Source organism: Budorcas taxicolor, chromosome 11, assembly GCF_023091745.1.
Source record: "Budorcas taxicolor isolate Tak-1 chromosome 11, Takin1.1, whole genome shotgun sequence".
NCBI lineage: Eukaryota > Metazoa > Chordata > Mammalia > Artiodactyla > Bovidae > Budorcas > Budorcas taxicolor.
The window spans coordinates 60,328,007-60,340,092 of NC_068920.1; the positions used below are offsets into that span (position 1 = coordinate 60,328,007).

A 12,086-nucleotide genomic window follows, 5' to 3' on the forward strand; every position below is an offset into this window, starting at 1 on the left:
GTGGGGAAGATCCCTTGGAGAAGGGAATGGCTACCCGCTCCAGTGTTCTTGCCTGGGAAATCCCAAGGACAGAGGAGTGTGGCGGAATACAGCTTATGGGGCTGCAAAGACTTGGACATGACTGAGTGACCAGCGGTGACACGCTAAATTTGCTCTCTACACTTTCGGGTTTATGTCTTTAGCCCCTTCAGAAGACAACTCACACACCTTGTGAGGAGGCACTTCCTCCAAGTCTGGCAGGCAGGAGAGTCCAGTGCCCCAGGGAGTGTGACTTTGGCCTGATGACACAGTGAAGCCAGAGTAGAAGGCCTTGTGACTGGTGGGGGGGGGGGCACAGGGCTGGTGGAAATAGGGCTCATGTGGCATCAGGCCACGGTGGTGGCTGAGGTGGGCCAATAGGAGATGGTGGCACTCTGAGGCTTCCTGTTGGAGTAAAGCCTTCTGAAAAAAGGCATTTGAGCTAAACTCTAAAGGTCAGCATTTCAAATAAAGAGATGAGAATGAACCAATATACCAAGGCCCCAAGGTTGAGGTGTGCCTGGAGACTCTAAGTAGAGAATTTTAGTGAAGACACAGAAGTTTCAGGCAACTTTATATTTCTGCATAAAGTATTTGAACTTTACTTCTCAGGCCTATTGGGGCTTCCCTGGCGGCTCAGAGGTTAAAGCCTCTGCCTGCAGTGCGGGAGACCTGGGTTCAATCCCTGGGTCGGGAAGATCCGCTGGAGAAGGAAATGGCAACCCACTCTAGTATTCTTGCCTGAAGAATCCCATGGACGGAGGAGCCTGGTGGGCTACAGTCCACGGAGTCGCAAAGAGTTAGACACGACAGAGCGAGTGACTTAACTTCTTAGGCCTATTAGTCCTTTAAACCTAGCAACGCCACACAGTGAGATTACAGCTCAAAAAAGTTGTTGTTTTCACAAGCCTGATATTCTACAGTTGATTCCACAGACGGGGAGGAAGGGGGTGAAGCAGAAATTTTTAACTTGGGCCTATGAATCGCTTGGTGAAGTTCTGTGGAGCTCAGATATTAGGAGTAAAGTTTTCATTGAGGACCTCTGGAGAAGGGGATAACCGAGGAGGAAATGGTTGGATGGCATCACCGATTCAATGGACATGAGTTTGAGCAAGCTTGGGAAGCGCGGCATGCTGCAGTCTGTGGGGTCGCAAAGAGTTGGATAGGACTGAATGCTTTAACAACCATCAGTTCAGTTCAGTCGCTCAGTCGTGTCCGACTCTTTGAGACCCCATGAATTGCAGAACAACCATAATTTTCATCAACTTTTCAAAGGGTCCAGACGTCGGAAAGGTTAAAGGGCACTGGTAGAGGGAAAAATCAGTAGATTCCCCACCCTTCCTCAAGCCTGGAAGCATATACCTCCCATTCGGGGGTCAGGAGAGGAGAGGGAAACTGGCCAGAAAATGTTATTCATAGTTAGGAGGCAGGTCAGGTTCATACTGACACGACGTGGCGACCTGGACACCAGGAAGGTCCTATTCCAGCACAGACCCTAGCAGAGGTAGTCTTGCTTTGGGTCACAGCGGCTGCGCTACAGAAGATGCCCTTGCTTACTCCCTCAGTCGCATCCGACTCTTCGCGACCCCATGGATTGGAGCCTGCCAGAGTCCTCTGTCCATAGATTTTCCAGGCGAGAATACTGGGGTGGGTTGCCATTTCCTTCTCCAGGGATCTTCCCGAGCCAGGCATCGCACCCGTATCTCCTGTGTTTCCTGCATTGAAGGCGGATTCTTCGCCCACAGAGCCTTCGGGAAAAGAAGCTCTAAGAACCCAGCAACTTCAGCCCAGAGCATCCTTCCCGCAACTGCGCAGGCGCTTCAGCCGCGGGCTCGCCGCGCTCCTGCCGAAGCCCCACCCCGGCGCCAGGCACGACGGGAAAGTCAAGATGGACGCGACCATTTGAACGTCTCGGGTGAGAGGTTCTCCCGCACGCCTTCCTGTTGTTAGCAGTCGTGTCCTCAGCTGCTGCCCAGCCTTCCTCCGGAACAGGGGAGGGAGAGGGAATGAGAAGCTGCAGGGGCCGAGGAGTCACCGTGACCATCCCCGCCGCTACTCTTGGGCCCTGTCGGTCCCCTCGCCTCCGGGGAGCAGCCGGGGCTCGCCGCGCCTGACGCGTCCCGAGTCACACAGGTGTGGTCCCGGGTCCGCCGCGCCTGGGGGCTCGTCGCGTGTCCCGTAGGCCTACCCGCTCGCTGATCGGGAGGGCTGGGAGCCCGGGACGGGCCCGGAGCGCGCGCTGGAGCCATGGGGACCCCAGTTTGCGGGCTGGGCTTTCCGGGGAGCATCTCCCTGTTACGCTCCGCGCCGGCTTCTTTCCTGAGCTCAGCGCGAAAGGGGTCTCAGCTTCCATGGGGGTCTCAACTTCTATGTCGGCCCCTTGCCCCTCTTAAACGAAGTTCTGAGGCTCAAGCTCTTAGCCTGATGGATTCTCCTGACTCTAGAGGGGCCGGGCAAGCTCTCCTTTTTTGCAGAGGCTCAAGTTGCCTTGTGTGAGCACTTGGATTTAGTCGAATTTACTCTTGAAGCAACTTTGTGGTTACTTCTGGCAGGGTAGTTTTTGTTGCTATTAAGCAAGGCTGATATCTTGATTTATAGCGTATCAGTTTAATACAGTACTTTCATCTGTAGCTCTTTATGTTGCCCCCTGATAAGTAAAAACACGTAAAAAAATTGAGGAGATTGCAAAAGTATTAAACATGTTCTCGTAAATAGTACAAAAATATTGTACTGTGAAAATAACTCTATAATTAATAGTTTTGTAATTTTCTAAGTTTTAATAGAATAACGTTCCAAAATTGCACAACTGAAGTAGGATAAACTCTCCAGTCAGTTCTTTACTGTTTGTTATTCTGTTGATAGGAAGACCAAATGACTTTTGTTGTTTTCTTGTAAGTTTTATAAGGTACTATTTCAGTTATATCCCAAGTTCAAGTCTTCTCAGTTCTGAATTTTAGCGGAGAAAGGTAAGTGTTTTGATTATGATGTACACTTGTGTCAGGGATAGCATTTAGCTCACAGCAAAATAACTTTGACCCTGGAAGAGCTGCATGAAAATTACAGGGGCTTTGAGATAGTGCAGGAAAAAAAACCCTATTGATGCCAAAAAGACCTCAGATGGGATGAGAGATATGTCAAATATAGTTAAACTTTTAATTGTGAGTGCTGTTCCAAACACTGTTTATGGTACTATGGTTAAATGTTGATTTTGACATATGTGTTTGAGGATTTCAGCTTAGACATGCCACAAAATCCGTTTTTAGGATAGGTATTGACTTGGAGAGAAAACTGGCATCTACCTTATCTACTGTGATATCATACAGTGAATCTTACTGGCTGTCCCTTACTGTATGTAGAAATGTTTTGGAAGTAAAGGAGCATGTTTCCACCCACAGCTCATCCACATGTTTATGGTGATGAGCTGTACTCTAAATAGATTGTATTAATTAAAAACTAAGACTCGTAAATTTGCTACAAGTATGGCTGTCCCATGGCCAGAGTTCTTCATGCCTTGGTTTCCTTTGTTTGGCCCTCAAATTGAAATTGATTGTAGTTATATGTTCTGGTCGCCTGGGGTGTCATAACTATTGGTGACATTTGACAGTTTAGTAGGTCTTCTGTGGATTGATCAGGCTTCCCTGGTGGCTCACACTGTAAAGAATCCACCTGCAGTACAAGAGACCTGGGTTCAGTCCCTGGGTTGAGAAGATCCCCTGGAGAAGGGAATGGCTACCTACTGCAGTATTTTGGCTTGGAGAATTCCATGGACTTGACAGTCCGTGGGTCACAAAGAGTCGAACCCGACTGAGTGACTTTCACTTTCACTTGTGGATTGGTCAGCTGAAAGGAGTAGTTCAACTTACGATGAATTAGAAGTAATATGAGGTTTTGGGTTTTTGGTTTGTTTCATTCCAACATGCCAGTGATCCTTGAAGTGTGTTTTTCAAATTAGGTTTCAGCAGAATGAACAGAAATGACCTTTAATGTTAAGAATGTTATAGTGTTGTGTTATAGTCATGGGGCTATAAAGTGCAACTTGTCTGAATGCTTCATGTGTGAAATGTGGAAAAGCTAGTGTGTAGTGTGAAACACAGGAAAGGTGTTGTGGGACTTAGTGCTCACTTTAGCCTGGTGGTGGCCTTTAGCGCTAACCTTCTGTGGGCCCAACTAAAATGTGCCAGTGACTGATCACCTCAGAGGCAGGTCTGGAACGACCTGTACACTTACAATAGGATTATTTGACACTCATCTAAGGATTAATGGCTCTTCTGTAAACTTTTATGACATTTTATTCTGGTTTGGACTCCAGAAGCTGACTACAATGTGTTTGAATTCATACAGAAATAATGTTGATATTTGGAACCCATGTCGAACTTCTATGAAGAAAGGGCAACAATGATTGCAGCCGGGGATTTGCAGGAATTTGTTCCTTTTGGTCGAGACCACTGCAAGCATCACCCTAATGCTCTGAACCTCCAGCTTCGCCAGCTTCAGCCAGCCTCCGAGTTATGGTCTTCTGACGGTGCTGCTGGCCTAGTGGGATCCCTTCAGGAGGTCACCATCCATGAGAAACAGAAGGTTCCATTAAGTTTCTTTCCCATAATATTTTTGAAATATAGAATGTTGCGATCTACTTGTAATTTAAGACTACCTGCCACTGAGAAAGGAGTATAATGGTATTTCAAGGGTAGTGGTTAAGATTTGGAAATTTCAGTCAAGACTAAAATAATGACTTCATTGTATTATGGTGTCATAACCATTTATTTAGACATGTAACTCATGGTTTTATAGTAAGTATTATGATTGTGGTCCATTCTAAACCTCTTTCTTTTCACTTAGTATGTGGGGACCAGATATCATGTTGTTTGATTAGATGGTAGAGTTAGAAATGGTCCCTTCTGCAGAAAAAAACTTACATGTTTCCCCTAGTTCTTAAATAGGGGAATGAGATGTTAGCGTGTCAGAAAATCAGTCTTCCCACCTTATTCCACTTAGGATGCCACAATCTCAGGGAGAGGGAAGTCTGTGTAGTTAGAAATCTAAACCTTTCTTTCTCCCGGTTAATTTTAATGCCCAGGGACAGGAGTTGAATGTAGCTGTGAAGCAGGGAGATCTGCCCTGTGGATGAACTCCCCCAGTGATTCCCACGCGCACCTCACTGCCCGTCTCCGTCACTTCTCCCTATACTTAATATACCTTTTTAGTTTCCCCCAGCATGCTGGTTTCATTTTGGGATCTGCAGACATGTTTATGTTTTGGACACATGATACGATAATATAACATGAAACATCCTGTGAGATACATAATGCACACACCCAGACAGCCCACTTTGTTAATCAGTGGCGCCGAGTTTCTAAAAGTTGGGCTTGGATTGTGTCTTACTCCACAGGCAAAGAGACAGTAGGAGACTTGTATCTGGATAGTTATTTGATTTAATTAGTAAATCTTGCCCCTATTGAAAAAGTGCTTAAACATGTCTTGCATGTATTAACTTTTAAGGAGAGCTGGCAGTTAAGGAAAGGTGTCAGTGAAATTGGAGAAGAAGTGGATTATGATGAGGAGCTCTACATGGCTGGAAACATGGTTATCTGGAGCAAAGGAAGTAAAAGCCAGGCACTGGCTGTTTATAAAGCGTTTACAGTTGACAGTCCTGTTCAACAGGTGAGTTGATTTGAATTTTAGCATTTGATTATTTATCACTTAAAAACAATGTTTGTCCTAAAATTTAACAGAAATAATAAAAACAGTACAATGATCCCAGCAGCTGGGTGTACATTTTAAAAGTTTCATTTGTTTTCTATATCATCACTTTTTTTTACACTATCCTTTGTCAGTCAGTTTTTTCCACTATCCTTTTTCGTGTGCTCCAGTCCATGGGGTCGCAAAGAATCAGACTAAGCGACTGAACTTGTCAGCTTAATGAGTCTTTAAACACTGTTCTTGAGTGATAAGATTCATTATTCTCCAAAAATTTCTAAGACATTGAGGGTACAAAGAATACTTTAACACACAATGATTATAATTGATTGCAGGTATTCAATAATACGTACTTCCTAGTGATAATCAGAGAGAGAAAAATCTACTTGCTCTCATTGCAGTTAGATATTACACCTATGTCTGTTCTGATAATTGGTAATTAAAGAGAAGGAATTAAGTGTTTGCCCTTCCTTTTTAGGAGGACATGCAGTTTATCTCCCTTATTTGTGGAAGAGTGCCAGCTAATAAAAATGGAAGGATAGAGTTAAAAAAAATCATCATTTTGTAACCTCCAGTGTAATGATTGATTCAGAAAAGGATTATTAATGAATAGTAACACTCTTGGGTGAAAAGACATTACCGTGCACCAGTATCACTCTGGATTACTTGCTAATATGAAGGAGCAAATGTATCTCTATTTTAGAGATATCTGTTGGTCTCCATTTCCACCAGGTGATTCTTTGCCATCATTAATAGTGGGACAAAGGCGTACTATACTCCAGCTACAATGCAGTATATGTTGTCATCCTCTCAGTTTTCTTCCCCAGATTATATAATGTGAGCATCTAGTTCAACCTTCCAGTTATAGAAAGTATGGGGACTAGAGGGTAAATTTTTAAAGTATCGTGAGATGAGGCATGGGTTGGAGGTATAGATGGAACAAGAATGGCCAGAGGTTAATAATTATTGGCTAATGAGTATTCATTATGTTATTCTGTTTACTTTGTATTTGAAATTTTCCATAATTAAAAATAGAAGGAAAAAAAACACTACAAGAAAACGATTGTATGAATTCAGAATATGGAACAGTCTACATTCTGGCCTCTTTAAAAAGTTAGTCAAGGAGCAGGAAAGAAAGATGGGGGCTGTTCTAGGTTAGAAGAGACTAAAAGGACATCACCAAATGCAGTATTTTTTGAATGTCGTTAAATGAACTTTGAGTCTTGGTTTGAGAACCAGCTGGGGCCGGAGCACTAGGACGGCCCTGAGGGACGGGCTGGGGAGGGCAGTGGGAGGGGGTTCAGGGTGGCGACACAGGCACACCCGTGGCGGACCCGTGCCAGTGTGTGGCAGACCCGCTACAGTGTTAAGAAATATGGGCTGGGGAGGGGGTTCAGGGTGGGGGACACAGGCACACCCGTGGCGGACCTGTGCCAGTGTGTGGCAGACCCGCTACACTGTTAAGAAGTATGGGCTGGGGGGGCGGTGTGAGGGGTCAGGATGGGGGCACAGGCACACCCGTGGCGGACCCGTGCCAGTGTATGGCAGACCTGCTACAGTGTTAAGAAGTATGGGCTGGGGAGGGCGGTAGGAGGGGTTCAGGATGGGGACACAGGCACACCTGTGGCGGACCCGTGCCAGTGTGTGGCAGACCCGCTACAGTGCTAAGAAGTAATTAGCCTCCAATTAAAAGAAATACATTTATATTAAAAAAAAGACGTTCTTGAGAAAATCTGAAATATCAGGTGCTAGTAGAAAATTGCATTTTTTTCCTCTAGTGGTGTGACGGTTTATAGGTTAAGCCTATAGGTTTAATAGGAATACGTCTTCAGTTTTAGGAAATAGACGATGAGGTGGAAATACATGAGGACAGGTTTAGGGGTGAAGTGATGATGTGTGCAATTTTCAAACAGCACCTCCCTGCTCCCCACATCCTCATGTATAGGAATGCACACATGAACAGATACACAAAAGGTTAGTAATAACCGTCAGATTTAGGTGAGACAGATGTTCACTGTACCGTTTCAGCTTTTCTTATTGAAAGATTTTAGGATCAAGTTGGGGGCAAAATGAAAGCATTTTTGATGGTTGAATTAATTGTTAGCCTATTGACGGAAGGTTTTAGAGTCTTTTTATTCATGTGAAGTTCCTCATTTGTAAACACTGAAATATCACTTATCACTGCTTTTTTTCCCCGTTAACTATTTTATGATGAGTATTGTACTCCTATAACAATTTATTAGGAAGGATAAAGTGAATTATTCCCAAATTTTAGATGATGTGTGAAAGCATTTCTGTATAGGAGTGTTGAAGCCAGTGATCTCTCACATCCATACATGACTTATCTACCATACATGTTTATCTGCCCTAATTAAAAGGCAGCAGTTAAAAAAACAGTATCCAATTGTGTTCTGCTTACAAGAAAGGCGCTTTATATATCAAGACACAGTTCAGTCGTGTCCGACTCTTTGCGACCTCATGAATCGCAGCACGTCAGGCCTCCCTGTCCATCACCATCTCTGAGTTCACTCAGATTCACGTCCATCGAGTCCGTGATGCCATCCAGCCATTTCATCCTCGGTTGTCCCCTTCTCCTCCTGCCCCCAATCCCTCCCAGCATGAAAGTCTTTTCCAATGAGTCAACTCTTCGCATGAGGTGGCCAAAGTACTGGAGTTTCAGTTTCAGCATCAGTCCTTCCAGTGAACACCCAGGACTGATCTCCTTTAGGATGGACTGGTTGAATCTCCTTGCAGTCCAAGGGACTCTCAAGAGTCTTCTCCAACACCACAGTTCAAAAGCATCAATTCTTCAGTGCTCAGCCTTCTTCACAGTCCAACTCTCACATCCATACATGACCACAGGAAAAAACATAGCCTTGACTAGATGGACCTTTGTTGGCAAAGTAATGTCTCTGCTTTTGAATATGCTATCTAGGTTGGTCATAACTTTTCTTCCAAGGAGTAAGTGTCTTTTAATTTCATGGCTGCAGTCACCATCTGCAGTGATTTTGGAGCCCCCCAAAATAAAGTCTGACACTGTTTCCCCATCTATTTCCCATGAAGTGATGGGACCAGATGCCATGATCTTCATTTTTTGAATGTTGAGCCTTAAGTCAACTTTTTCACTCTCCTCTTTCACTTTCATCAAGAGGCTCTTTAGTTCTTCTTCACTTTCTGCCATAAGGGTGGTGTCCTCTGCATATCTGAAGTTATTGATATTTCTGCCAGCAATCTTGATTCCAGCTTATGTTTCTTCCAGTCCAGCATTCTTTAGATAATTTCAATGTGATTGTCAAGCATGCCAGTTAAAGATTAATGGTTTTTAAAAGTTTTCCTAATATATACGTACACACACACATATTTTTAAAATGAACATTTAAGGAGGGATTTCTAGGTGTGTCAGAGAGTGATAAGATCATTAGGTCAGTCTGGAGATTATGAAACAGCTTGGCAGTTTTCAGCTTTTACAATAATCTTTAGCTTTGAATAGGATACAGGGTTTACTATAGGTTGAATCTCTATTTGAATTCACTTCTGCTTCAAAGCTTCTATCTAGTAGGTTTGTTGATTTTTGTCTTCCCTTTTCTCTTCATAAAACTTACTAGCAGACATAGTTTATCTGAAAATAGTTATCATTAGTCTAATTTTATCTTATTTTTCCTTATTCCCATATGTATGTGTTGAGCTGATAAGGTGGGACAGTTATGTACGTGACACTATTATTTAGATATTATTAATTCATAAGTTATTATTTAGATACCATTTTCTTAAGTAAGCATTTTGTTTTGATTTTAGGCATTGTGGTGTGACTTCATTATATCACAGGATAAGTCTGATAAGGACTACAGTAAGTTTCTTTTTGAAATTTTATTTGATCTTATGATTCCAAATGTTTATCTTATTTTTTTTCAGTCAAAATAAGTGGCCACTAATAATAGTGGCTTAACTTGAGCATTTTTATGTTGTTCATTAAAGAATTTGTGCTATTGGAAATTGTAGCTTGTATTTGGGAATCTTTTTTGAAAAAAAATGCATGTTATCTTGTACTCCCTTTTCAGGTAGTGATGAAGTGGAAAAATGCATATGTATCTTGCAAAGCTCATGTATCAACATGCATAGCATAGAAGGAAAGGATTACATAGCTTCTTTACCTTTTCAGGTAAGTCTGAGTGTTTCAATCTTTTTGTGTTTTATTGGAGATTATTCTTGAATTAATTGATTTCAGAAGTACTACTACTCTCACATCATATAATCACAAATATTATTTTTACTGAAATAAAACAGCTAAATTTTAGCAGCTGTAATTGCTTGCCATTTCCATCCTTTGCCTGAAAAGTAAATGACCTAGTGAAGTGAATTGTGAAATCTTTTTTGGGAATTTCTTTTGTTTTCAGTTTAAGTGACATACGTAAGAAGTCACTTTGGTTATACTCAACCGCTTGAGCAGTATTAGATTTTTTCCTGTTTCTCATCTTCTTTTTTCATGCCCTGATGCAGTTGTTACACTATAATCACATTTTAGTACTGATACTAGCCACTGGTGGGAATATTAGCTCAAACTTCTCTTCCTTATATTTGATTTTCTCTTAGATATCCTTGTTAGAATTATAGATTGTTAGTCTGCAAAGCTCTTATGTTGGAAGAAAAATCTAATGTTCCATATTGTTTCATAAAAACATGTTATAAAGAGTCGTTTCTTTTACTTCTGTTTTTCCTTACCCATTTACCAAATAGGTTGCAAATGTTTGGCCCACCAAGTATGGATTGCTGTTTGAACGAAGCAGCTCTTCGTGTGAGGTTCCTCCAGGCCCACCCAGGTATGCAGGTCAGAATATGATTCCTTGGGCTTTTTCTGCCGGTTCTTAGGTAAAATTGCTTACCCAAAAGTTTGGGATGATGATAATTTCCATGCTGTCAGTGCAGATAGATGCCGTTTCTCTCACCTCATCATTGTACACTTAGGAGTTCTATTGGCACTTCTCTCTTGGCACTTAATTATCTCAGCTTTTTGCCCCCAGGTAGTAAAACTGAGCAAACTCTTGACTTAAAGATAGTAAGACTCAGTTCTTAGCTCTGCCATTTTTTTCCATCATGTTACTTAGGGCAAATCATTAGCTTCGGCATTAGTTTCCTTACCTGTTAAAGGAAGAATGTCTTCACTTCCTAGGTTTTGTGCAGAGTTTTAATGAGCTGATGTATATAATCTTTGACATAGAGCTTCCTAGTCTTAGGTGTGTAGTAAGTGGTAATGTGTTTAGTTTGTCTCCCTAATCAGCTCTCAGCTCACAGAAGGGCAGGAAGATCCAGTCACCTGTCAGTGTGTTGCAAGGAGTAGATACTAAGTTTGAAGAAGATTGCTTACAGATTGTGATCTCTTTCTGTGTTCAGATAGAAGGTCTGTTTTTTTCCTTTTTTTTCAGTCACTCCTTAAAAAGCAGCTATTTAATTTACTTGAAGCATTTATTCTTCTTCCTTTTTTAAAGTACATGCCTTTGTAAATAGGTCTAGGGGACTGAATTTGTTTGCTAGCTGTCAGAGACACAGTGCCGCTAAGAAAAGTGTTCTCAAAAAATGACTGCCTTATGCCCCTCTCTCGGTTGGTTCTGTAAGGTGTTGACGGCTGCTTGCGGGTCCTCCCTGGGCTACACTGAGTTTGTGCTGTGTGTGTGTGTGTGTGTGTGTGTGTGTGTGTCTGTGTAGACTTATTCTGCATAAGAGAGATTTCTAGAAAGAAAACCGAAGATACTGTGAAAAACGTTATGTCAGAGTTTAGAGGGTTGCTCTTTGAGACTGTAGTCTGCAGAAGACATTTCTTTGCCAGAAATGTTCACGATTTGTGCACAGATGGAGTTGTCCTCGGCTGGTGACTGTCCCTTTATCTTCACTAGGGAGCCCTTGCCCACTCTGTTCAGCATGCTGCATCCGCTGGATGAGATCACGCCACTTGTTTGTAAATCTGGGAGTAAGTGTGTTTTTATAAATTCTTTTACGTAGACTCTTATTTGAGTTTGGAAGTGGGGAGGACATAAAGGAGGTTATGAAAATTTGATTTGTTTTATAAAGATAAAATAATTTAAGCATTAAAAATAATTATGAAAATAATTCATATTAATTACTTCATTGAATATCCTGGTATTGACTTTAAACAACTCTTCTTTTAGTAAAAATAGAGCCAGGGGACGTCCCTGGTGGTCCAGTGGCTAAAACGCCGCACTCCCAACGCAGAGGCCCTGAGTTCAATTCCTGGTCAGGGAACTAGATCCCACATGCAGCAACTAAGACTTGGTACAATCAAATAAATATTAAAAAAAAAAAAAAAAAAGAGCCAGGAATAGTGATAGATTTTCTGACTTACCTGTAGATGACTCTGT

General features: G+C 42.3%; 1 protein-coding gene across 1 annotated transcript in view; it reads left to right on the top strand.

The window, feature by feature from the left end:
* Window positions 1-1,930: 1,930 nt before the first annotated feature.
* The window catches only part of ANAPC1 (anaphase promoting complex subunit 1), a 94,448-nt gene continuing 84,292 nt past the window's right edge, over window positions 1,931-12,086 (top strand). The window contains exons 1-7 of the mRNA XM_052647575.1: window positions 1,931-2,151; window positions 4,360-4,596; window positions 5,518-5,679; window positions 9,511-9,562; window positions 9,774-9,874; window positions 10,450-10,532; window positions 11,604-11,677. Of these exons, the coding sequence (XP_052503535.1) occupies window positions 4,384-4,596; window positions 5,518-5,679; window positions 9,511-9,562; window positions 9,774-9,874; window positions 10,450-10,532; window positions 11,604-11,677 (685 nt within the window). The 5' untranslated portion in view covers window positions 1,931-2,151; window positions 4,360-4,383. The remainder of the gene's footprint in view (window positions 2,152-4,359; window positions 4,597-5,517; window positions 5,680-9,510; window positions 9,563-9,773; window positions 9,875-10,449; window positions 10,533-11,603; window positions 11,678-12,086) is intronic.